This window comes from Jaculus jaculus, chromosome 1, assembly GCF_020740685.1.
Source record: "Jaculus jaculus isolate mJacJac1 chromosome 1, mJacJac1.mat.Y.cur, whole genome shotgun sequence".
Classification (NCBI taxonomy): Eukaryota; Metazoa; Chordata; class Mammalia; order Rodentia; family Dipodidae; genus Jaculus; species Jaculus jaculus.
Genome location: NC_059102.1, coordinates 244,990,381 through 245,016,795, shown reverse-complemented (window position 1 = coordinate 245,016,795; position 26,415 = coordinate 244,990,381). Strand labels below are relative to the sequence as shown.

General features: G+C 52.5%; 1 protein-coding gene across 6 annotated transcripts; it reads left to right on the top strand.

The window, feature by feature from the left end:
* Nucleotides 1-1,505: 1,505 nt before the first annotated feature.
* Nucleotides 1,506-25,444, top strand: Inava (innate immunity activator). Of its 6 annotated transcripts, XM_045142026.1 has the most exons (11): nucleotides 1,506-1,589; nucleotides 2,578-2,856; nucleotides 8,544-8,692; nucleotides 9,377-9,501; nucleotides 9,953-10,069; nucleotides 10,668-10,890; nucleotides 15,690-15,743; nucleotides 16,582-16,795; nucleotides 17,064-17,237; nucleotides 21,736-22,423; nucleotides 23,739-25,444. In XM_045142026.1, exons 3-11 carry the CDS (start codon nucleotides 8,638-8,640, stop codon nucleotides 23,829-23,831), a joined length of 1,743 nt encoding a protein of 580 aa, XP_044997961.1. In that variant the 5' UTR covers nucleotides 1,506-1,589; nucleotides 2,578-2,856; nucleotides 8,544-8,637; the 3' UTR covers nucleotides 23,832-25,444. The 6 variants fall into 6 exon arrangements, with proteins under 6 accessions (XP_044997961.1, XP_044997965.1, XP_044997964.1 ...); XM_045142030.1 differs by lacking the exons at nucleotides 1,506-1,589; nucleotides 2,578-2,856 and adding an exon at nucleotides 1,723-1,777 and having other exon boundaries at nucleotides 16,585-16,795; XM_045142029.1 differs by lacking the exons at nucleotides 1,506-1,589; nucleotides 2,578-2,856 and adding an exon at nucleotides 1,723-1,777.
* Nucleotides 25,445-26,415: the final 971 nt, after the last annotated feature.

Below are 26,415 nucleotides of genomic sequence, written 5' to 3'. Positions count from 1 at the left end.
GGGAGGGAGGGTATTACCATGGGATATTTTTATAATCATGGAAAATGTTAATAAAAATTGTGAAAAGAAAAAAAAAAGATGAGCCGGGCATGGTGGCACATGCCTTTAATCCCAGCACTTGGATGGCAGAGGTAGGAGGATCACTGTTGAGTTCAAGACCACCTTGAGACAACATAGTGAATTCTAGGTGAGCCTGGGCCAGAGAGAGACCCTACCTCAGGGAAAAAAAAAAAAAAAATGAATGTGGACTAGAATTGCAATTAGCATTAGCCACTTTAGAGACACTTTTTTTTAGTTTTTTAAAATAATTATCTTTTACCATTGAACAATTTTAAGGCTTAACTAAAAAATATTTATGACATCTTTTAAATATATTATTTTTAAATAATATAAATATTGAGAGAGAGGGAGCGAGTGAGAGAGAGAGAGAGAGAGAGAGAGAGAGAGGGAGAGGGAGAGAGTATGGTCACACCAGGGCCTCCAGCCACTGCAAACTAACTCCAGATGCGTGAGCCACCTTGTGCATCTGACTTATGTGGGTCCTCGGGAATCAAACCTGGGTCCTTTGGCTTTGCAGGCAAAAGTCTTAACCTCTAAGCCATCTAGCCATCCCTCAAGTTACATCTTAAAAGGTTAAGAAACTTTTAATTTCCTTGTCTCTCTTTTGATTAAGAGATTATCTGACTCTAGAGGTTGGATAGGGTTTACAGTCTGATCCGGAAAAACCAGGAGGCACTACGGTTGCACCTGGGGTTTAGTACGTGTCCTCTACTGCAAGTGGAGTTTCTGGTGGGATTCTTGGAAAGCTGCAGGTTTAAAGCTGGGAAGGGAAAGTCCTTGAGCAGTTGTGAACTGTGCTGGAATTCTTGCTACCAGTGAGAGGCAACCAGAATTCTGGCTGTGGAGAGACTCCTTTCCCGTCTCCTGTCCCCCAAATTTCTTGTCTTTTTTTTTTTTTTTCTGCCTCAGAACCCCCCCGCCCCGCGCTGGGCGCTGGTTAAGCACTGGATGACCAAGTAGCCAGCAAATGAAAACCGGGAAATGCCAGGCGGTGAATGAATGGACCGCGGCCCGTGGGGCGCGCAGTGAGCAGCAGGAGGCGCTGCGCCGAGCGGGCTCCTTCCCTCCGGAGCCGGCCCGCCGCGCCGCGCCGCAAGAGGGGAGGCGATCCCGCCCGGCCCGCGCTGCCCGCCTCGGTGCCCAGCTCGGGGGACGGCCGGGGCCCGGGCGGAGGGCGAAGGAGGCCCGTCTCCTCTCCCACCCCGGGCTCTCTCCGGGAACGAGAGCTGCCCGCGGCCCGGCCGGCGCGCGCGGGTGGAAGGCGGTCCCGGGACGCACGCAGAGAGCAGTCTCCTCCCGCCCGGGCCGCGGGAACCCGCAAGCCCCGGGGGTGTCCCCACGCGTGCGCGCGGCCGCGGGCGAGCGCGGGCCCCCCGGCCCCACGGCGCGGCTGCTCCCCCGCAGCTCGCGCCCCCACCAGCACCGTCCCGGCCCCACGTGGGCCCCGCCCGCCCCCTCCGGGAGCCGAATCTCGAGTCCTTTCTTGCACCTTCCTCCACCTCCTCCCCCCGCCACGGCTCTGAGCCTTGGTATGCCCCAGGGGGGAAACAGATGTCTTGGGATCTTTAACATTTGGGATGCTGCAAATGCCTAAGTTAAATGAAATACCTCCGGGGAGGGAAACACGGGGGGAGTGTCGGGGAGGGGGGACATGGGCTCGACCCGCAGGTCCTGAAGCTGCGCGGGGGGCGCGGGGCGCCGGGGCTGCAGGGTACAGGTAAGGCGGAAACTTAGGGACCCGGCGCGGACGCACTGGGTTTGGGGTGAGGGGAAGGGGAGCCCAGGAATCAAGTCCCTGAACTCCCCGGCTTCATTTCTTAGCCAAACGAGTCCCGCAGGGAAAACGGGGTGATTTTAACCAAGGGGGTGGAATTCTTAATCCTTATTCTAAATCCGTGTCCAACGGTCCCACCTCTTCTCCTTCGACCTTCCCCAGGCCTGCGATCTCCTGGCCAGGTTCTGGGAAGCCAGCAGGCCGGCAAACAAAAGGAGCCAAGTCCCAGGCTGGCTTGGGAAGGGAGGGCGCGTTGGGGGAGGGGCGCGGGGGGACAGGACAAAGGGGCTTTTTTTACCGAAAGACTAGAGGTCTAATTTCAGGGTGCATCCCGAGCTAGCCCAACTTCTCGTGGTCCGGTCCACTCCTCTCTGGCTTGGTGGAGGCGAAGACCTTTCCCAGTGGTCGGGGAGAAGAGTGGAGAAACAAACAGTTCAGGGATAGTTTCCATCCCTCCTTGGAGGGGGACCCTACTTCTCGACGTACCCTCCCCACCCCCCACACACACTGTAAGCTCCTGTGCTGGACCATTGGCTTGTTAATTCTTGAAGTTGTCCTAATGTTGATGACTGTACTTCTCTGGGTTTTACTGTTGGGGATATGGAGACGGTAGGATGGAGTACTTGGTTTAAAGGATTTTAAACCTATCATATTAGAATGAACGTAAAAGAAGGAACTTTTGGGGAAGAATGGTTGGTTTACAGGCGTGTGGAAGTATTTTCTGACCCAGGACATTTCCTTAGAAAACCGAGAGTCCGTTTTCCCCAAGAAGGCTGTGTCCACCAAGATTGGATTCCTGTACTGCAATGGAAGGCTAGGAAACCCCACTTCCTCATCTGTGGGTGGTCTTGGTGATGGCAATCTGGGATGTGGGGTCACAGGTGTCTGCTCCTGGTTCCCGGACCGAGTTCAGTTCCAAGTTCCAAGCTGGTCTCTCTTCTCTTGGTTACGGCGGTGAATGTCTGGACAACCAGCCCGATCTGAAGGTGCTCCTCAGACCCGGCACCATCCTTGGCAGGAAGGTTAGTTTGCCAGCCCCATTCCAAACCTTACGTCCTGCTGGGCTGGGAAATGCTAGGTGTGAATTTGGGGCAGCATGATGTCTTGGTAAAAGGCAAGGGTCAGTGCAAGCGGGCTGACCTGTGCTTTCACTAAGCAAGGGCCTGTAGCTTGACACCCGTAGAAGCCTATGACATGGCACTGGGTTTTTGCAAAAAAGGCTTTGTTGCACAGCTGACCTGCTAGGAGGCCAGAAGCCTTGCAGAGCACCGACCTGCCTCCCGATCAGTTGGTGGTGGGGAATTTGTAGGAAGGGAGGGAGCGGTGAGTCTTCTGGCTGATTATGTGGGGTACCTAGGCACTGGTTGCATGTTCCCTTGAGGGCGAGAGTTGGGCTCTGCCTGGGGGGAGGGGAAGGGTTGAGTGTTTGACTTCATTGACCAGACTACCTGGCTGCTTCTGTTCAAGTCCGTTCTTGAAAAGCTGGTTCCAGGCGGTGAGAATCGTTAATGAAGGGCCTGGAGGCCTTTCCTGGAAGACAACTTAAGGAATTTATGTCCTGGTGTGTACAGGCCTTAAGCCGATTTCACTTCTCCCCCAGAACTCTGAGATGCTGGGTTATCTGAGGGCAGATTTGGTGCCTGAGCCCACAGGCACCAAAGCGTCTGTGGATGGAATTCAGAGGGTTTGCAAACTCAGATAGCGGGGTGGGGAAAGACATCTTTGTATCTCACTGCCGTTCAGTAAACACTTTCTATTGCCTTTAGTTAGGAACAGCAGACCACAATACCAAGGCAGTACCTGTGACTTTGGCATGACTAGAATTCAGTTTCCCGTCACATTGCACGTGCAGCTATGTGGAAATATCATTTACACTCATCACTTGTGTGAAATGACCCACGGCTGGGTCCTGTTTGATGTTAATTTAAAAAAAAAAGTATATGTCTGGGGTTTTTCTGGTTTTAGAAGCACATTTCAACATGATTGGGCTTGATAACTGATAATTCTCTTTATGCATTATAAATTGTGAACTATGACGATGAACTGATTCTAGAAACTTCACTGCCATCCCGGGTTGGAGCTGGGGGTTGGGCCCAGGCTGCTCATGTCCAGAGTCAACCTTTCGCTGACACTGGAAGAATGCTAACCTGCAGAGGGATGGGAAGGGACTGCTGTATTGTTGGGGTGGGGGGGAATGGGAAGGGCTGTTGGTTCTTTGGGAAGCCCAGAGAGCATGCTCCCCACCGTTGGAGGGACTGTCCCTGTGAGGGCCCCTTGGTTTCAGTTGAGGGAGAGGAGATGGTCAGCCAGAAGGACTCTGGAGCTAGCATTGTTTGGAAAGAGGGCGTGTGCAGGAATGTGAAGGTGTGGGAGGGGTGTGTTTAGGAGGACTGGGGGTGCCGGTGAAAGGGAGGTTGCAGACGGATGCTTGAGAGCAGACTTCCTCTGGCCTCTTCAAGCTGGGGCTCAGGGGCAGGGTTCCTTAGGAGGGGGGCAGCTAGCTCATCTGTATGTGGAATGCTGGGGAACTGGAGGGGGCGCTCTCAGAGACTGGGAGGTAGTGGGACAAAGAAAGGTGCCGACCTGGTGAGCTGTTGATCTCTCCTCTAGCCTCTGGGAACCCACCTCGGTGCTCCGCTCACTCTCCGCAGCAGGCTGGATTCCAGGCAGGTTTCCATTGCTTGAGGTTCGGTGGGCCGAGAGGCTGGAGGCTTCATTTTTTTTTTTTTTTCTCTAGGGAACAAATTCCATTTTGGTTACTAATCCTTTGCATTTGGAGAGTGGACTAAGGGCTGGGTGTTACAATGACCCTTCTGTGGTGTAAAGGGACCAGACTGTGGTTTGGATCAGTGCTCCATGTACAGCACTGCTGGAGGTAGATGCGGATTATGAAGAGGGAAGTGGGGCCTTGATGTTCTTGGGGTGAATGTCTGAGATGAGAAGAAAACAGCCTGGTCTTCCATCTCTAGCATACTAGGGCCACAGTATAAGCAATGCTAGCCATTGATTTATTTATTTAGATGTTGGGGATTATTCCCAGGGTGCTCTACCAATAAGTTAGATACACAGCCCTACTTTTTCTTTGATTTTTTTTTTTTTTTTTGAGATGGTATTTCACTTTGTTGCCTAGGCTGGCCCTAAACTCCTGAGTTTAAGCAATTCTTCCTCAGTTCCCTTCAATAAGCTGGTACTGCGGGTGCTACGGGTGCCTGCCACACCTCCAGCCTCAGCCTGAGGTTCTGAAAATCCTGATCAAGGAGAGACAAAAACCCAGGCTGTGGGCTCCAGCCGAGGGGAGCAGCTTTCTTGCTGATGCTCCCCATGGACAATGGCCTTTGAAACCCTGCTTTACAGGGCTTAACATTCCTCAATTTCCAGAAAGGGAAACTCTTGTCACAAGGAGGCCAGCGGAGCCACGCAGGACCGGAGGGCACTAAGGCATCTCACTGCTCAGCACTCTGTACTAGGCTCCCTCGTGGCTACAGGCACCTGACCTCTGCTGCCTTCTGTGGATCTTCCACGGGGAGCCCCGTTTTTCCCTGCTCGCCTTGGGGCCCCGGAAGTGAAGGGGCCTAGGAGCTGCCTGCCGGCCACAGTCCCCAGCTTGATTAGTTCAGGGAAGGACTTGCTCACCTGCTCCTCCCCGCTGACTCAAGTCACAACAAGTAACCTGGTTCCCCTGGCCCGGCGGCGGCCTGGGAGGGACTACAGGCGGGACCCGAAGAGAGGGAGGGCCAGGGGGGTGGCCAGCAGCATGTACAGTGTGGAACTTGGTCGCCGTGAGAGTACAAGCTTATGGCCTGGGAGACCCCGAGGCGGCATGCGGGGCGCCTTCTCCCACTGACCTGGGAGCAGGAGTCCTCCTCCCTGAAGTGGATTCAAGCTCTGGAGCAGGTGAGCGAGGCTGGACTTTGGGGTCATGGAGCAGGCAGGTCCCGGAGTGGAGGGGGCTTTGGCTGGCTGCTGCCACCACTCCCCCCCCCCCCCCCCGGCCCCCCAGCTCATGCCTGGAACACAAGAATACCAGGGGGTTTTAGAAAGCCTGTCCCTGTGAGCCAGGCCTTAGTTTCCATCAGAGAAAGGGCTGGGACAGAAAGGGGGCCTGGCTTTGGGGGTACACTTAATGATTGGAGAACCCCAACAGCTGCCCTGAGGGAAAAAAGTGCCCTTTCCCCCTCCCAGCCTGTCTTTTCTCTTCTGGTTCTCTCGATGACACTGCTGAGCCAGGTGGACTTCTTAGGGCTCCTCTGGGCAGGCTGAGAGGGTCAGGAGGGACTCCTGAATTGGGGAGACCATGCCTTTATCTAAAACATTGCCTTCCACTCCTAGGACTCGCGCCCTCCTGGGTAAGGGGTGGGGCCGGGGCTGCAACTGTGGACTCTGGGCAGGTCCCCCAGCTGGAGGGCTGCGTGGCAGGGCCCGTGAGCCGGCTCTGCTCTATGCTGCATGCGTTTCCTTCTTGACCCGGCATTGTCCAGGAAGTCCTCATTCAGACATGGGAGTTGGGGAGGGCCTGACCTTCACTGTCCATATGAGGCAAAGAAAATGCAGGCGTCCAGGGACTTCTCCAGGAGAATCGGGCAGGAGCGCACCTGAACCTTGAATCTAGGGCTCTGGGTGTGTGTGTGCTCTTTACTTCCTTTCCTTGGAGCAATAGGTTAGCGCAGAGCCACCCTAGCATCAGATTGGGTCCACTGTGAAAATCTGTGTGTCTGCTTTGATCCCAGGGGAGGGGAAGCTGGAAGAGGGGAGAGACATGCTAAGTCACTCCTTGGTCCCTGGAAGTCCTCACTTGTCTGCAACAGTCTGGAAGTCCCTGAGAGGCAGGGGCTGAGTTGAGTTGTTGTAACCTCTCAAGGCAGCTCCTTAGTGGTTAATAATTAATTAGCAAGTGTTGCTAATTGATGGGTTCCCTTCCCACTTACCTCCTCCCTTTGTCCAAAGCAAAAGGCCCCAGGTGCCACCTGTTAGCCCTGAGAGGGTCTTCATCTTGCTTCTTCACTCAGCCTGAGCTAGTGTGAGACCCTACCTCAGGAAAAAAAATAAAAAAATTGGGCGGTGTAAGCTAAGTCACCCTAACTTCTCCTGGGGATCCAGCGATTGTTTCGTGGTCATTCTCTGGCATATCTGTAAAGTCCCCATGTGGACTTGAAATTTCTTTCCTTCTCCCATGCATTCTCTGGGTTTCCTTGGAAAATTGAAATTCCAAAGTGCAAGGTACACTTTGGTTTCAGGGCCATGGTTTTCATTGTACTTTGATAAGCTATGCTGTTTACTCAAGGTCTATTAAACTCTCCTCACTCCCACTCTTTTGGGTTCGATTGGCAGAGGTGTTCTTGGAGACCAAGCTGGCAACTGTACCCCCTCCTCTCTGCTTTTCTTATGGTCAGTTCCTCCAAGGCCTACCATTTTGCTGCGCTGGCTGTGGTGCAGGGGCGGAGCCCACCTCCCCCAGGCTGCAGCCCAGTCTGTGCTCTGCTCTGAGGAGGCAGCAGGATATACTCCAGACAGAAACTCGGAAGGACTTTTGGACTCTTGCTCAATGGGCTGACTCAGTGAGGAGGTGGCTGGCCTCTCCCTCAACCACTGACTGGGCTCCACCCGCCCCTCCCCACCCCTGCTCCAGCCAGCAGCTGCCAGCCCTGGCCAGCTGGGACCCTGACCAGGGGTGTGGGATTGGGGAGGAGAGAGAGGGCGGTCACAGGTGTTGTTTAGGTAACTGGTACACTGGGCTGTACCTGCACCACCCAAGTGTCATCCAGCCCCAGGGAGGCCAAGAAGCAGGTAGTTTCCTTTCTGTCCTTGGCGACTTCTGCTCTTCCACTGTCCCCACCCCTAACTCTCAGCAGTCTTCAGAGACCTCCGTCCTGCCCCCATCTCCCCTTGGCTGTGGGGTATAGGTGACCCAGGGCCATTCTCCTTGAGGCGTTTCCTAGCTTCAGGCTTCCTGATAACTCTCTGGCATGGAGTTACTGCCTCAGCTTCCAGGTGAATCACCTGTCCAGAGAGCAGGATGGCCTGGTGTTTGGGTGCCCCGCGCTGGCTTTGGCCTCAGGTCCACCACCAGCCATTTCTTTCTTTTTTTTTTTTTTTTTGATTTATTTATTTGTAAGCAGAAATAGAATGAGAATGGACACACCAGTGCTTCTAGCCATTGTAAATGACTTCCAGATGCACATGCCACTTTGTGTACCTATCTTTTTTTTTTTTAACATTTAAAAAAACAGTTTTATTGATTTTCAAGGCGAGAGAGAATTGGCACACCAGGACCTTTTGCCACTGCAAACAAACTCCAGCCAGCCATTTCTTATAGGATCTTCAGCTACCAGGGCAGTAGAACCTGCCTCACGCCTCCCCACATGCTCTCAGGCTTGGGGCGACTGCTTTGTGAAGACATCTTCTCCTTCCTCTTTTCCTCTCCTCCTTATTTTGCCATTCTGTTCCATCTTTCTTAGTCTTACCGCCACTGCTGCACTGAATCCCCTTGTGCCCAGGGGACTTGGTCCCAGAGGCTTCTCTTAGAAGGAAGCCCAGTAGGGAGCTAGGCTGCCTGGCTGCCACAGTGCCCTCCCAGAGAACACTCTGAGAACCTCTCACCCCAGGTCACTCCAGACGGATGCCCCCTCTTCACTTCCACTCCCCCCCAACCCCCAGCGTGGAACCAAAGAGGGTTACATAGTGAGTTTTGGTTATTGTTCTCTCTTAAAAGCTGGAGGAACTTGGGGCTACCTCCACACCCTGGCCTGGGTTGGGACCAGCGCAGCCCCTCCTCCCGCCGTGGCCCCTCCTCCCAGAAGTCCAGCATGGAGAGTAAGGATGAAGTCAGCGACACCGACAGTGGCATCATCTTGCAGTCTGGTGAGTCGGTCAGGGAAATCCCACCTGCTTGGCCCCAGCCCTGACTCTGCAGTGAGTCCCTAGGCCCTGAGCTGACTAGGTTGAAGCTCCTAAGGGTCAGGGAGGGAGGGGACGGAGAGGTTTCTGCTGGGAAAGAGGTGGGGGGGGGGACACAGGAAGACTAGCAGCTCAAGTGGCTGCAGAGTTCTTCTCACTGTGAAAGCACTAGCCTGGAGTTTCTGTCCTATCTGGAACGGGGATCTACTGTGTCCACCCATGCCTTTGGTGATCACTTAGAAGTGGAGAACTCCTTATCTGGCCAGTGTTAATGTCCTGTCACTCTGCTTAGCTTCAGCCTCTGGGCCTCGCCTGGCTTCATCTTGATAGGGGTTGTACGCATGGAAAGGAGAGAGAGAGGAGAAAGGGGAGAAGGATGAGGCCCTGGCTATGCAGGCCCTCCCCCCACAACAGTTCACCTGGTGGGACAGGCCTCCCTCTGAGCTATAATGTTGCCACCATCAGGCAGCCAGGAGACATGGTGTTTTGTGGTTATGACACAGGCCACAGCAGCTAGCCTGTAATTTGAGGCTTTGTATCTGTGTGTTTGTCTGGGTGTGCACTCCCCTAGAGATGGCCAGCTGTGTCTAAGGGAGACTTCTTGCCTTAGCTTTCCTGTGTGTGTGTGCGCCCCTTGCTCTCCTACAGGCCCTGACAGCCCAGTCTCCCCAATGAAGGAGCTGACCCATGCTGTGCGCAAGCAGCAGAGGGCCCTGGAAGCCCGGCTGGAGGCCTGCCTGGAGGAGCTGCGCAGGCTCTGCCTGAGGGAAGCGGTGAGGGCCTAGGGGTCGCTGCCCCACACAGACTTGGGGTTTATCTGAAGAGCCCTGGAGCCACATTTTGGGATACTGAGGTCAAAGGGAAGCCCTGTTCTTGAGAGGATTCTGGAAATCAGACCAGGGTCTGGATGTTGAGTCTGATGTTGGGTTTGACCTGAGGACTGGGTGGAGGGGAGTTAGCTCTGTGCAGAGGGGCTGAGGTAAATAAGCACATCTCAGAACTGTACTCGGGGTCAGCATGGCCAATGGGCAGAGAGGACGAAGTGCAGAGTGTGCCCCAAAGATGGTAGACTGAAGTGGGCAAGTAGCCCAGTCATCCTAGAGAGGCTCTAACAGGGCAGGTTTATGCAATGTGGAGCTAGATGACAGGTGTCAAGTACTTGGCCAAAGGCTGGCCAAGCATAGAAGGGCCTGGTTTGACTCTTCCCTGCCCCCCCACCTCCAGGAGCTGACGGGCACTTTGCCAGCCGAATATCCCCTCAAACCAGGGGAGAAGGCTCCCAAGGTCCGCCGCAGGATTGGAGCTGCTTACAAGCTGGATGAGTGGGCCCTGCACAGAGAGGTGAGGAGCACCCCGGGAAGGTACCATCTCTCCCTTACCCCTGAGGCACTGCAGCGCCCCTGAGTCCCTTCTCCATCACATGTTGGCGAGGGCCATGGGTAATTCAGATGGCTGTAGGGAAGCATGCTACCTCAGGAGCTGGAGAGCTGGGGACTCAAGGGAGGACGCTGGGCTGGATCCTGGTGAGCAGAGGATCAGTTAAGAGTGTCAGCCACCCACTCAAAGGGCAGGTTGCTCTGGCTCCAGCCCAGTCCTCTCTCAGTCCAGGAGGAAGGAGGTGGCACCGGTGGTGGCTCTGGGCCCTAGGTGCCCTGCCCATGGTGACAATGACGAAGTTTTCTGTGGACTGACCTGCCCAGTCCTTTGAGGTCAAGAAGGAAAAGTGTCCCACTGAGGCTCCTGCCCAGCCTGGCTCAGCCAGCATCTGGGGTGGGTACTCGTGCCAGCTTTTCATGCCTACAAGTTGGCTCTAGACCCCTCCCACTACTCCGCCTGCTGCATGCCCCGGGCCACTGCTTGGTCAGGTGCGCTGCCGGGTGTCCTCTGTGCCTGGGATGTGCCTGCCTCTCCAGGGCCTCATTCCCACCCCTTCCCCCAGGACCCCCTGAGCAGTCTGGAGAGTCAGCTGGCCCTGCAGCTGCAGATCACCGAGGCCGCCCGGAGACTGTGCACCGAGGAGAACCTCAGCAGGCAGGCGCGCCGGCAGCGGAAGCACTCCGCGCTGCAGGAGGAGAAGAAGCTGCGAGACCTGCAGCGCTGCCTGGGCGAGCGGAGGCGCCACAGCGAGCCGCTTCCCGCCCCCGCCCCCTCGCTGGGCCGAGGTGAGCCTGAGTCCCGGGGGGCCGGGGTGGGCAGTGCCGCCCTGTGCTACTGTATTTTCATCTGGCTAGTGGCACCTGCATGCCTGGCCCGCCCCCTGAGAACGTTCTTTATCAGCTCTACCTTGAAGCTCCTTTCTGGTTCCACATACCCTCCCTGTCCTGACCAGTGCAGCCCAGCACGCCTTCTGCATTCTGGGATTCTTTTCTTCTTCATCTCCTTAGAAAACTTTCTGCTCCCTCCTCCAGGATCCTTGGCACGATCTATCTATCTCAGGAAGACCTATTAAGACAGAAGGCATTCCTCTGTTGATTTAAAAAAAAATATATATATATATATTTTATTTATTTGCTTATTTGAGACAGAGAAAGGCAGAAAGAGAGAGAGAGAGAATATGAGCATGCCAGGGCCTCCAGCCATTGTAAACAAATACCAGATGCATGCACTCCCTTGTGCATCTGGCTAACGTGGGTCCTGGAGAATCGAACCGGGATCCTTTGACTTTGCAAGCAAATGCCTTAATGGCTAGGCCATCTCTCCATCCCTCTTTTTTGGGGGGGGTTAGGTAGAGTCTCACTCTAGCTCAGGATGATCTGGTATTCACTATGTGGGCCCAGGCTGGCCTCACATTCACAGTGATCCCTCTGCCTCAGCCTCTCGAGTGCTGGGATTAAAGGTGTGTGCCACAATGCCAGGTGGTTGCCCTCAAATTTAATCCAGAGGTTTATTCAACTGTAGTACCCTAGACCCACAGTTTCAGGGCAATTTGTGATGAACCTAAGGCTCAGAGGTGATGCACTTTCTCCTTTCTCTTGGGCATCTCAGGGACTGACCATTGCTGTGCATAGCTGGTCACTGAGTTGGTCCAGTGTCACCTGCTTACGAGGTTTTTAGGCTGGACTTGAGCAGCACCCTGCAATGCCTGGTCAGGGGTGGTTCCACCTACTTTTGTGCTTTGCCTCATCAGACTGGTAGCTCAGTACCTAAGCTTCAACCCAAAGATGTGGCTATAGGGTACCTAGTGGCTCCTCAGTGCCAGGTACCAGCCACATGACCTCAGTGTGTTCAGTCTGGTTAGCTTCCTGTAAGTGCTTTTGAGCCCTAAGGTAGCACTGTTTTCCTTTGCCCCAGTTCAACTCTTGTTTGCTAAGTCGGACTTGCAACCTTCAATCCTTCATTTCAGCCCCCACTGCACCATGCTAGGGACACAGGCCTGCTCCGTCTCTGGCTGCATCTGAGAAGTGGACTGAGGGACCAGTAGCTGCCCAGGGTAGCACTGGATCAGAGCCTCAGGATCAGCTTGGGGGCTGGGGAGGCTATGGCTTCCCTCATGCTCTGGTTCCCATCCTTGAGCATCAGCTGGCTTCTTGCCTGGCTGGTCACTGTCTTCCTCCATGGAAGCTTGGAGGTCCTTCCTGGTCCCTATGAACTATGGCCTGAGCCTCAGGCAGACAGTGATCTCCGCACCTGCTCCTATCTGAGGCCTTTCTTTTAGTATAGGAAGTGTGCAAGCAGACACTAGGCACATCCCCCTCCCCCAGCAACCAGCACAAGGTAGGGAAGGAGGTGTACCTCTGTGCTACAGTCAACCCAGAATTGCAGAGGGCTGATCCAGGACCAAAGGGCCAGACTGTCCTGATTCCAGTGAGCCATGGATGCAAGACAACACTCCTGGCCTCTAAGGGAAAAGCCAGTTTCTGTCCTTCCTCCACTTGCCTCAGGTCCTGGGGATGGACATTCCCATGACTGGCAGCTGCTGACTTGGTATAGAGTTCACCAAGAGTCAACTCTGCTTGTAGGCACACTGGTCTCATCTCACTGGATGTTGGTCTCAGCCCTGCCAGTCTCCCTCCAGCCTCACAGTGCCCAGCAGCTGCCTGAACATAGACTTCATGGTTGCTAGGAGCTTCTGCCCAGGATGGACCGGTGGGGCTTGTCACTACTGCTGCCATTGTGACCGATGACACACCGTGTTGGAAGTGGGGAGCAGGCTAGAACATGCTTAGGGCTCTAACTTAACTCTGTGTAGGAGGCAGGAGGCTGAGGTTCTCAGGGCCTTCAGTCCAGAAAAAGATAGTGATGTGTAGAAGAAACAGCTGGCGACTTGCCTGGCTGTCCAACTTCAGGCCCTGCCCTCCACGCGGGGCCTGAGGTCTTGAGCTCTAATGTCTTGACACGGGAGCGTAGAAGTTAGGTTGCAGATAAGTCATTCCTGTCCTGGGGTTCCTTTGAGTGCTGGATTCCCCTGGGAGGGAGGATGTGGAGAAAGATTAATAGAGTCTGAGAGATGTTTTTGAATTAAAAAGGAAAAATAAGCAAACAAATGAAATTCAAAGTGAAATTCCACTCACTCCGTTTGTCTTCACAGGGACTATTCGGTTTGAGAAAGTGGTTATCCAGGTGAGGGGAATTAGCTAGTACTGTGCAGGTGGCAGGCAGCAGGCAGCAGGCAGGGGTTGAGCTAGTTGTTACTTTGGGTGAGCCTGAGAGCCACCCCAAGCACCGATCTGATGTAACAGGTGCTCTGTATGCGTTTACTGATTGGCAGTGCTAGTTGAGCGATACTCTACTGGGAACTCTATGTTAACAGAAGTGTTCCACGTCTGTGCTGCCCAACCTGGTAGCCACTGGATGCTCGTAGTGACTGAGCATTTCACTTATGCCTTGTGTGACTCGGGAACGGAATTTTTAATTCTAACGAGCACAGCCTCATGCTGTTTGGTTTGATTTGTTAGGCAGTGTGGCTTTGAGAAAGCTCAGGGTTTGTAAGGATAATCTCATAGTTACCTCCCTGCCTGAGGTGTCCTGCTGTGGCCGCTGAGGGAGGGCCCTGTTGGAGGGAGGACAGGACCAGGGTGAGGCAGGGCTGGGCAGGAGGAGGGCTGAGACAGTGAGCAGCCCTCAGTTGTGTTTGGCAGATTGCTTCCACCTCTGCAAAGGCTGTGTGTCTCCAGACTCTTGTTTGCATTGTACCTTTTGGCCTACCAAATTGATAAGCTTGTGATGCGGAGAATAATGTCTTTATTCCAAGGCTTAATTTTTTTTTTAAACCAAAACTCATGATCTGTAACACTTGCATGATTTTTTTAAACTTGGAATTTGCAAGAAAGAAAAATATTGTACTCCTGATTTTTGTAAAGGCTAAAAAGCAGAGTACCAGCACTCAATTAAAACGGCGTCTCTTTATTGAATCCTAAAGGGAAGCCCAGCTCTGAGCCAAGCAAAGCTTGCGCTGACTGACTATTTCGGAGTCACGCCCAGCTTCTTGGTTGTGTGCTGTACAAATTTTAACTTATTTTGTTTTAGTTATACATCGTAGGTTCACAGATTTTTTTTTTTCACAAACACTCAGCGAATATTTTAAGCTTCGTGGGCCGTATAGTTTCTTATCACAACTATTCAACTCTGCCATTTTAGTGCCGAAGCAGCCAGTCATTAGGTAAATGAATCTGTAGCTGTGTCTCAATAAAGCTTTATTGGCAACATCAACCAGTGAACTAGATTTGGCTGTAGTTGCCAGCCCTTCTTGTAAAGGGTTTCGAGATGATTGAGGTTGTTTACTCATCTTGGGACTTTATGGCAGTGACCTGTGCTGACTAACAGCAGAGCTAATAATGGGCCATGGGTGGGAATTCTTTTTTTTTTTTTTTTTTTTTCTTTTTCAAGGTAAGGTCTCACTCTAGCCCAGGCTGACCTGGAATTCACTATGGAGTCTCAGGGTGGCCTCGAACTCACGGCGATCCTCCTACCTCTGCCTCCCGAGTGCTGGGATTAAAGGCGTGCGCCACCACGCCCAGCATGGGTGGGAATTCTTAACAGCCATCTTTTTGTCACCTTCCCTCAAAGCTTGTTATTCCTCTAAGATTTGGTTTCCTCAGTTGTTACTTGGAGATTTCAGTTTCTACCCTATATAGTGGTTAGGCAGATTACATGAATCTATATGAAATACTTGGGAAAGTATTGCCACAGAAACATGAACCATTCATTTTTCCTTATCTTCACTTTCAAACCGTTGAAAATGCCCTGTGACTTCCATGGGGGTCACTCCAAATCCAAAGAGCTACATTTGTTCAGGGTGTGGCAAAAATAAGTGTGCCCTGATTTCCCGGATAACAGCTACTGTTTCACACAGAACTGTCAAACTCTACTTCCATCAGGTGACTTGCCGTATCGTCAGCTGAAGACCTTCCCTTACTGCCATCTGGCCAGACCCCAACTTGAATTGTTCTTACAGTCCCACAGCTCAAATTTGTACAGCTCAAATTCCGAACCCTTCTGCACTTGTCGCAGGCATTGTTAGATTTGGGATCCTTCAGATGAGTTGCATTTGTGATGTTTGAAGACTGTAGAGCAACGTTGGCAACATCCTTTTGATCCTGAGGGCCTTCCCGAGTGGCTCTTTGCTTTTCCCTTCCATTACCTTTCGATGACAGATGGGGAAACTGGTCCAGAGCATTGAAGTGACATGTTCAAGGTTGCGTAGCTAATGGTAGAGCCAGGATTAAAATCAGGTTTCCTGTCCCAGCCCCTGACCTCTATAAATCTTTTTTTTTTTTCTTTTACTTCTGTGTGACAACTTCACAACACGGTGGTTAGCATGGGAGTGCCTAACTTACTGGCTCCTATGTGCCACATTGCATGAAGAAAAATTTTCTTGGGCCACAAAGAACATGGGTGATATTTTCTGGCAATGGCTGCTGTCCTAGAAATTAGGCAGGGGCTTGCTCACTGCTGTGGGTTATTCTTAACTACAGGCTAATTTTCATCCTTGCTTCTCATGTCTCCTCTTCAATTTCCCCAGAGCTCAGTGCTTCGGACGACAGCTCGCTGTCTGATGGATTGCTCCTGGAGGAAGGTGAGAGGAAAGATTTGGAGACGCAGTCAAGGCTGGGCTGCTGTACAGGACTGTTAGGCTTTGGCAGAATTTGATGGTGAGGGCTTTCGGTGGGGCGGGAAAGGAGACGGTTTAGAGAGCTGGTGAAGGCAGAGGTGCCAGCTAAGAGCCGTCCTCAGCCCCGAGGTCAGCTTTCATGTGGCCTGGCACATACCCGCTTGAGGGCAAGAGTGTGCTGAGTGTCTCTCATGCTCCGTGTTGGGTGGTTTTGATGAGGAAAGGAAAGGCAAATTTTAGCGAGGCCGGTGCACCTTAGGTGTCCCTCCTTCACCCTGGGGCTACATTTCAGGTGGAACCCATCAGCTACAGTGTCACCACTGTCTGCTCACAGTCATTGGCAGGTTTGAGCAGAAGTAGCACTGAGCAAGAAACACAGGTCTGTGGATTAAGAACCCCGCTCATAAACACTGAGGATATCAGGGTCAAGGTGGACCAGAAAGGAAGGTTTGGTGTAGTCCTGCCCAGGGTGTGTCAAGAAGGAAACAGGACACGTAGATGAGATGGAAACAAGAAAAGTAGATCAGCACACGTCTTGTTGCGGACAGGCACAAGGAACACAAGTTAGAAAGGAGTAGAGAGCTAAGGAGAGTCTGCTGTGGGAGGCTTCTTTGAAAGAGGCAGATGTAAAATAGGAGTCTCAAAGGAGGAGAAAAAAAATATTTTCTATTTGGGACTGGAGTTGTGGCCTAGAGCAGCAGATCAAGCCAGACACAGGAGGGAGAGCAGGGCTCGGCCTGTGGCAGTTCTTGCTAAGCCGGTTTCCCCAGCCTCTGTCCTGACCAGGTTTCTTTCACCCCAGCAGAGGATTCCCAAGTGCCAAAACCTCCCCCAGAGTCCCCGGCCCCACCTTCCCGGCCTCTTCCACCCCAGACTCTTGAAGGGTTGCAGCCAGCAGCGCCAGAGCCTGGAGGCCTGGAGCGGGCCCCGATCCAGAACAGTCCATGGAAGGAGACCAGCCTTGACCACCCCTACGAGAAGCCCAGGAAGTCTTCTGAGCCCAGCAGCGAGTCCAGGTCAGGGTGGGAAAGGAAGGAACTGGGGTGGGCCAGGAGCAATTAGGAAATGTTAGGGTGGCCCAGGCTGGGCAAGTGGATGGGGGACAGGTAAGCCACTCTATCTTTAGCTCTGGGATGGCAGAGGGGTGAACGTTGGTGGCTCCCCAGGGTGATGTCAGCTTGTACCACTACCTTCAGGGGCCTCCTTTCTTCAGCGTGCCCCCATTCTCTTCCCCTTGAGCCCTTAAGCTCAGACGTTCCTGACATATCTCCCAACCCTCTGCAGCAGCCCGGCCACCACTCCACAAGATGGACCTAGCACCTCTAGCCTGTGGCTGCTGGAGCCTGCATCCTATCACGTGGTCCCCATCCACAGTGTTCCTGGCCAGCGGCAGGGCCGCACCAGTGCCCCAGCCACCCCCGAGATGCAGGGCAGGAGGGGCCAGTCACAGTCTCTGAGGTAAGAGAACATTCCCAAAAGTGCAGGGGGCATTCATATTGACCATCTTGAACTGCAATTAGAGGGCGGAAACTTCTTTTTGAGGTGCCTTTCTAAAGAGGCTATACTCCATCCAGCAGAGCCAGAAATATGCCGTCCATGAAGCAAGAAGTTTTCTTTTAAAAGACTGCACTTTTGGCTTTTTTGCATAACTTGATTCAGGGTTTTTACCCTTGCCTTGTTTACTTGTACTGGTAGATACTTTTGTGATTGTTTTATTATTGGTCACTGACAATGGGCAGTTCTCTTTTTCAGTTAATGTATAGTTGATTCTCATTTTTTATATTTTATTTATTTCAGAGAGGCAGAAAGAAAGAGAGAGAGGGGGAGAGAGAGAGATAGTATGGCTATACCACAGCCACCTGCCATTGCAAATGAACTCCAGACACATGCACCGCTTTTTGCCTGGTTTTACCTGGGTACTGGGGAATCGAACCTGGGCTGTCAGGTTTTGTTAGCAAGTGCCTTTAATTGTTGAGCCATCTCTCCAGCCCTGATCCTCATTATTCATGATTGTTATGGTCTATAAAATCACCACAAGCATAGAATTGCCTGTAGGGGAAATACAGAGCTAGGTTTCTGCAAGTCTTTGATCACTGTTGCTCATTAACTGATCTAGCCTTGTATCATATGAGTTTCTGTTAAAAGACACTAAACACTTGTGTTGCTTCGTTAATACTGAACTCACGGCCCATGACACTGGAACTCCTGCCAGAATGCAGCTTATCTCCCACTCTTAGTTCTTCCATGAGGAACATCACAGCCCCTTGCATTAGAAACTTTCAACACACTTTAACTTGTGAGCCATTTTATTTTATTTTTTATTTAAGAGAGGGGAAGAGAGAAAGAGACAGATAGAGAGAATGTATGCACCAAGGCCTCCAGCCACTACAAACAAACCCCAGACACATGTACCACCTTGTGCATCTGGCCCATGTGGATACTGGGGAATCAAACCAGGGTCCTTGAGCTTTGCAGGCAAGCGCCTCAATTGCTAAGCCATCTCTCTAGCCTGTGGGACCATCTTAAATAGTAACATCACCAAATGCACAAAAAATGCAAAAGAAAAAAAGGTACACTCAGTAATAGTACAATAAAGGCCTTTGCTTACAGTCTGAGAGGGAAGACAAGATGGTACCATGTGGCCTGGTTTTTGTTGAAGTGAGAGGAGAGGGTTCTAGTACTGGGACCCAGGGCCTCATACATAACAGAAAAGTGCTCTCCACTGAGCTATATCCATCCCCCTTAGCGCCTTGGATTTTTATTTATTTATGTATTTATTTTGGTTGTTTGAGGTAGGGTCTCACTTTAGCTCATGTTGACCTGCAATGCATATGTAGCCTCAGGGTGGCCTCCTGCCTCAGCCTCCCGAGTGCTGGGATTAAAGGCTTGCACCACCAGGCCTTGCTTTTTTATTTTTTTATTTTTTTGAGCCCTTAGATTTTTTTAAAAAATTTTTTATTTATTTATTTGAGAGCGACAGACACAGAGAAAGACAGATAGAGGAAGAGAGAGAGAATGGGCACGCCAGGGCTTCCAGCCTCTGCAAACGAACTCCAGATGCGGTGCGCCCCCTTGTGCATCTGGTTAATGTGGGACCTGGGGAACCGAGCCTCGAACCGGGGTCCTTAGGCTTCACAGGCAAGCGCTTAACCGCTAAGCCATCTCTCCAGCCCGAGCCCTTAGAGTTTTTGAGATAGGGTTTCCCTATATAACCCAGGCTGGCTTCCACCCGTCTGCCTCAGCTTTCCCAGGGCTAAGATTATAGGTCAACGTACCCAGCTCAGTGCATGGCCTTATTCAACCTCAGCTGGAGATATGTACTTAAAGCAATTAAAATTCTTTGCTATTCAGGGAATGTCATCAAGTGACCATGAATACTATATTACTCTTCTCATTGCTGTGACAAGAGTACAAGACAAAAGTCACTTAAGGAAGGGTTTATTTTGGCTCAAGGTTTGAGGGTCCAGTCCCTGATGATGAGGAAGGCGTAGCAGCAGGAGAGTGAGCTGGTCACATTGCATCCACGGTCAGGAAGCAGAGAGAGGGGAATGCTGGTGCTCAGCTCACTTTCTTGTTATTCAGTCCCTGTCCCATGGAATGGTGCCGCCCACATTTAGGGTGGCTTGTTCCACCTCAATCAACCCAATCTAGAAACTCCCTCATAGACATGCCCAGAGGTTTGTCTCCTAGGTAATTCTAAATTATGTCAAGTTCACAATATTAACCATCAAAAACATACTGCATATATCAACTCTGAAATTAGCAAATATGTTTTAATAAATGGGTGAATTTGCAAATACTGAACCTATGAATAATGAGAATGGATTGTATGTTTCTTTCCAGGTCCCCTGCTACCTGGTAATAGTTTCAATGGGCAAGTTATGAGAGGCAGCATTAGCCACACCACAGGGGACCTGGGTACCATCAAAGCTTTTGTAATTTGCTTATCAGGCAACTATTCTCAATTAACACAAGTGTGTTTTATTTATTTATTTTTATTGTTTTTTTTTTCTTTAATTTAATTTTTGTTGTTGTTGTTGTTTTTGGGTTTTTTTGAGGTAGGGTCTCACTCTAGCCCAGGCTGACCTGGAATTCACTATGTAGTCTCAGGGTGGCCTCAAACTCACGGCGATCCTCCTACCTCTGCCTCCACCATGCTTGGCTTTTTTCTTTATTTATTTGAGAGAGAGAGAGAAAGAGAGGCAGGGAAAGAGAGGGCGAGAGAGAATGGGCGTGCCAGGGCCTCCAGCCACTGCAAACGAACTCCAGATGCTTGCGCCCCCTTGTGCATCTGGCTTACATGGGTCCTGGGGAATCAAACCTGGGTCCTTTGGCTTTGCAGGCAAGTGCCTTAAACACTAAGCCGATTCTCCAGCCTGGTGTTTTGTAGTTTTATTTTACCAACTAGCAGGATCATTTAAAAGCAGTGCCTTTTTGCAGATTAGAGACAAGCAGCATGGTTGGAGAGGTGGCTTAGTGGTTAACAGCACTTGCTTGGTTGGATTCAATCCCTTAGTACCATGTAAAGCTGATGCACAAAGTGGCACATGCATCTGGCATTCATTTGCAGTGGCAGCAGATCCTGGTGTGCCCATATTCAGTCTCTCTGTCTCTCAAATAAATCAATACAAACATTTTAAAAAATTGTTAAAAATCTTGAAAGAAAAAGGCAACACAGTCCCAAGGCTTGGTGTATATGCAGAGTGAGGACTGGATTTCAGTTCCCTCTGATACTAGGCTGCATGCACCTGCCTCTGTGGATATTTTTTTTTAAAAACAATGTTACTTATTTGCAAGCAGAGTGAGAGAGAGAGAGAGAGAGAGAGAGAGAAGGAGTTAGTTTATGGGCATGCCAGGACTTCTTGCCACCTCAAGTGAACTCCAGTTGCTTGTGCCACTGTGCAGCTGCCTTTATGTGGGCACTGGGGGAACAAAACCCAGGCTGGCAGACTTTGCCAGCAAGCACTTTAACTGCTAAGCCATCTCCTCAGCCTATGTGACAGCCTTTTGCATTTAAATTAGATGCTTGGCAATGTCTAACCATAGTCTGTGGATGAAATGCTGTTGGATAGTGTACCCCAGCTGGCTGAAAATACATGACATGAACATAACATAGTGTTGGCCCTCCCTAGCTGTAGATTGAACCAACTGAGAATCAAAAGTACTCTTGAAAATGTGCATCTGTATTAGGCATGTAAAATTTCTGTTTGCAAAGTTGGGTATCGCAGGGCTTTGCACATGCTAGGCAAAGGCTGTGCCTCTAAGTCACGCCTCCTGTCTAAACTTTTCTTAACAATCATTCATTCATTCCCCCCCCCCCCCCAGTTTTCCAAGGTAGCGTCTCGCTGTAGTTCAGGCTGACATGGAATTCACTATGTAGTCTCAGGCTGGCCAGGAACTCACAGAGATCCTCCTTCCTCTGTGTCCCAAGTGCTGGGATTAAAGGTGTGCCCCACCACGACCAGGCTCTCATTATTTCTAAGCAATACAGTGGAACAGTTTACATAGCCTTGAAGCCACATTAGGTATTGAAGCCACATTAGGTATTGTAAGTAGTGCAGAAATGATTTACTATTACAGGCAGATGTGTGCAGCGTATATATGCAAATACTGCCTCATTTTGTGAGAGACTCTGAGATGTGGATTTTTTGAGACCCTACAGTATTTGCAGAATCAATACCAGACAGATAGCAAGGGACAGCCGTGTTCCCTGCGTTCATGCTGATGTCACAGAAACGCTGGTGTGTGGATGGAGCAGGCAGTCAGGAAACATACTCCCTGTGAAGACTAGGGCAGGAGGGCATTTAGTACCTGTTCTGGAAAGGCTGCCCTGAGACTGTGCATCTGCCCATTGCCTTGGCCTTGGGGTGGCACATCCGCCTCCAGGGTTCTGACTCATCCCTGCAAAATGGTCCCCCTTCTCAACTCAGCTCAGTGCACCCCCTTTCCCGTGCAGGGTGGACTCCTTCCTGGCTGGTGCCGAAGGCCGGGGTCGCAGCGCCTTTCCGCGGCGCCGCCCCACCCACTACACCGTGACTGTGCCAGATTCCTGCTTTGCCCCCAGCAAGCCCCCGCTGCCCCACCCCGCCTGCCACTCGGGCTCCGAGGACAGCGGCTCGGATGTCTCCAGCATCTCCCACCCCACGTCCCCGGGCAGCAGCAGCCCGGACATCTCCTTTCTGCGGCCCCTCGGTCCCCCGGAGCCACCTCGGCACCGAGGGGGGCCCTGGGGCCCGGGCTGTGGCCGAGAGCTGACCAGCCACTACCCCAAGCTGTTGCTGCCCCCCGGGTACTACTTCCCCACGGGCCGCTACGTGATGGTGACCGAGAGCCACCTGCCGCCGGGCGCCGGCGAGTGGGAGCTGTGCCGCCCGGCGCGCGAGCAGGAGGAGGGCGCGCCCGTGCGCTACCAGCGGCTCGTGCCCGCGCACAGCCGCATCGTGCGGACGCCCTCGCTCAAGGACAGTCCCGCCGGCCGGGGGCTCAGCAAGGCAGCCGTTTCCGAGGAGCTCAAGTGGTGGCACGAGCGGGCTCGCCTCCGGAGCAGCCGTCCCCACTCCCTGGACCGCCAAGGGGCTTTCCGTGTCAGGAGCCTGCCCGCGGGCAGGGAGAGCTTCGGGCGAGCCTCGGGACCCCGGACGCAGGTATAGCTATTTCTGGACGCACAGGCCAGGCACCAAGGGTTTCTCGCCAGGGAAGACGGCAGACAGGCAGCCCCAGTGGTCACGTCCTCACCGGCTAGGAAGATCAGGCCAGAAAGGCATTTGCTCTTGGCTTTGGAAGGCAGTCTTCGTTTCCCTGGGCACCTCCTGATTTTCTCTGCTGTCTGAGCACCGAGGCTAAGTTGATCTGCCCGGATAGCCAAGGCGTTACCTTCCCCTAACAGCTCTGCAGATGATCCACAAAACAGATACAGTTCTTCATAAGCAAACATACAAACCAAATGAACCCTCTGGAATTTCCTGACTTGAGGGGCCCGCCCGAGACAAAGGGAGAGTCTGAAAATGGGTTTGCAGAAACCAGAACCTCCCTGCAGCGCCAAGCTGAGGAGCAACTGGCTAGGTAGTTAAGAGCGTGGACCTTCACGCTAGACCACCAGGTTCGGATTCTAGCCTGGCTTACTTCCGAGCTATATGGTCGCACGGATTATTTAGCTCCCTTGGGCCTCTGTTGAAATCAGGGTGTAGTGAACTACCTGTCTCATTGGGCAGTTAAGAGGCTAAAATGACCATGGGGCTCAGTGAGTGCTAGGTAAAATGATAGTGCTGTCATTCAGATCACCCCCAGAAGCCAGGGGAGTGGGTTGGGGGTGCAGTATGTAGGGCTAAGAGTACCCCCACAGTGAGCAGGGATGAAGCCTTGGTTTCTGTGGTCCTGTTTCTCCATTCTGAAAATGATAGCACACATGAATCCTTCCTTTATTCTTGCTCCCTGACGGAGAGGGCCCTGCAGGGGACGTATTCCAGGACAACAGTCTGCTTCTTTGAGACCCCAGATCCTCAGCAGCCTAGCTGCATCTCCTCCCCCACCCCCATCCCCACCCACCCCAGTTCTTTGGACTGCAGCTGCCATCCCCCGGCTGGGCAGCACCCTGGCCCAGTCCCAGGCTGCACCCTCCAGCTGACGTGCTTTCCCTTCCTACAAGTTTGGACCTGTCCTTGACCCAGGCCTGGCTCATCTCAACCTGCCAGACAGGGAGGGTGATGAGACATGAGCTGAGGAAAGGGGTGGGGGGAGAGGGTCAGGTGCCTGTCACACCCCCAAGAACCTGAAGAGGCAAACAGATCTAAGATGGTCCCTGGGGACGTAGGTTCCTAGAGGGGACAGAAGCGCAGTGCTAGGGCCCTGCTGTTCTTGGTCTCTGCCTTTAAGCAATGAGGATGGCTTCATGGGCTGGGCTTGCCAACATTTCCACCCAACCATGCTCACCCACATCTCCTTTCTCTCTGCCTGTGGCAGGTGCCCACTGTGTGTGTGCTCCGGAGGTCACCTGAAGGGGCTCCTGTGCAAGTCTTTGTGCCTGAGAATGGAGAGATCATCAGCCAGGTGTGACTCGTGCTCTGAAAGCCTTGGCCCTCGCTGGAAAGACTGTTTCATAGTGGAGCTGGGGCCGAGACCCCCCCCCAGCCTTGAGTGCCTCCTTTGGCTCCCTGACCCCCATCGCAGGCCGATGACTGGAGCTAAAGCTTCTTTCTGTTTGTTTTTTTTACACAAATTTTTATCATAAGCCTGGACATAAGGATCTGTACCCATGGTTTGTTCTCAAGACCTCTATAATACGATTACACTTTATCACCAGCGTCTAGCCTCTTGGACTTAAAACCCTGCTGGGTTGATGGACAGCATTTATCTCCTTATGTGAGACAAGTGGCAGAGAGAACCACCTTGGGATTCCCTAAACGCTCCATGCCTTGTTTCCGAGAAAGAACAGTTCCTGGCTCTTCTTATTGCTGGAGGCTGGATGTGGTGTACTCATGCATTGGAGTCTCCCCACCTAGGTACCATAGGCTGGGAGAGACTCTCCTTCCCCCTTTATATGTGCTCCGTGATGCACACCCAGTGGTGGTTAAAGGTTGGCACAGCATGGTGGCGGTTTTGTCTTCTGGACCTGCTATTTTCCTGACTCCATAACTCATCTTTAGTGGCCCCAATCGCTGTTATGTCTCCATACCGCTTGAGCTCACAGACATCTGAACATGGAGTCTGAGATTATGAAAGATTGTCACAATTGGAGACTGGTTTTTATTGGTGGTTGGTGGGGAGCAGCTCGCCCTTTGACAACTACTACTGGGCATCGGGAGGGCTGGTCACACTACTCCTCTCTCAACATCTTTTCATCATAGTTCTAGAAACCACCTTGCAAATGTGTTTGGAGAAGAACCATTTTTTATGGCACATTTGAAATGTGGGAGGCAGTTATGGCTCCCTCCGTTCTCTGCCCCGCTGGCCCCTGCTCTGAGAATGTCCTTGTTCATTCGCACCTGGGGTGGCTCACTGCTGAATCCCAGATGGCATGCGGGAGTGTCTTAGAAGGCAGGCACAAACTGTGTAAGACAAGGAGCTGCCTGTGCTTAGGCCTCCAGAATCCCTGGATCCTGGTCCTACGGCCCCCTGGGCTGCCAGGCTCGATGTCCAGATGGAAGTCTTGTCTAAGAGCAGCTAGGAGGGGAAGGAAGAGCTGCATTCCCGTTTTTCCTGGGTAAACTGTTCCCTGGAGTGGAAGAACATTGATTCCTGAACCAGAGGGTGCATTTCTCCCTTTGGGAAGAAAGTGGTGTGCGTGACCCATTGCACGTGTTGCTGGTTGGGGGGAGGTCGGAGGAACTGGAGAACAGGGAGGAGTCAGTGGCATTTCTCACTGCTTTTACCACAGCCTACTATAGTTTTCACCTTGAAGTCTGCTCTTTTTCATTATGAATGCCCTAGTCTGGCTTCTGAGCCCTTTCCCCAGTGTACAGCTGACCCCTCCTCCACGTCTGCTGTGGGTCCCCAAGTGCCTCTTGGAGCCGGGAGGTTTCTGAGCACTAGCCCTCCCCACACCTGAGCGTCCCTTACATTAACTTATTGGTCCTGTGTAACACCTCGTGCCGTTGATGCCCTCAGCTGCAGGGCTGGAACTGCGGGTCTTTGTGCCAAATACTTTAATAAAGTCTGTGATTGGCTCAGCTGAGGATGAAGAGCTTTGTGTGTGTGTGTGTGTGTGTGTGTGTGTGCCAAGTCTTTTGAACACATTGCCCAGCTCCCTTGAGGTGTCTGCCCAAGGTGGCCAAATCACCTGGCCTCTCTAGCTGGTCTGGGCAGGGCCCTGGGGGACAGGATGGGATGGATGGAGTGGCAGATGGAGGCTCTCAGGCCACTTCTCTGACAAGAGGGAAGTCAACACCACCCTGTCACAGCTCCCTGAGGTCTCCCCGGCCTGAGGAGCTGGGCTCTGGAAGTCACTCAACAGGGGTGGAGTTTTGTGGCAGCCTCAGCTCTGGCTTCAGTTGGGCCAGGCCAGGCAGTGGCTTAGAACCCTGTGAGGAACAGGGCTGGAAAACGGGGTCCTTCCTTGGTCGTGGAGGGTCCCTTCTGTGTTTCTGCAAGTGTCCTCAGGGGCCCTCCAGCATCCTCAACCACCTCTGCATCCTAGCAGCCCCTCCTGGGGCTGCGGTGGGAGCGAGAGTTGCAGCTGGGCGCACTCCCGGGGCCTCCCTGCAGGGGGCGCTGAGCACACAGGAGCAGAGCGCCCCCCTGCGGCCGCAGTGACCCGGATGAGCTTGGCTGGCTCTGAGGCCGCTGGTGCGCCAGGTAAAAGGGCCCCTCTCCGCAGCCAGGGAAGGGCCGGTCACGAAGGGTTAAGCAGATGGCTGTGCAGCAGCGAGTCCTGCCCTCCCTGGAAACAGGGGCTCGGTGGGCTTCCTCAGGCCTGGAGGCACTCCATGCTGGGGCTGGGAGGGGAGATGGCGCCAAAGTCCTGTGTGGAGAAGTGAGCAAGCATCCTGATCTCGGGCCTGCACGTCGACTTCGCCGAGCTGTGGGTGTGGGAGGTTTGATTTTGGGTTTCCTTTTGTCGTGATTTTGGATTTCACACATGACTGGGTTCGCACCTTTTCACTCAGCTGCATTCGCAGTACTTGACTTTGTATCTTGGACG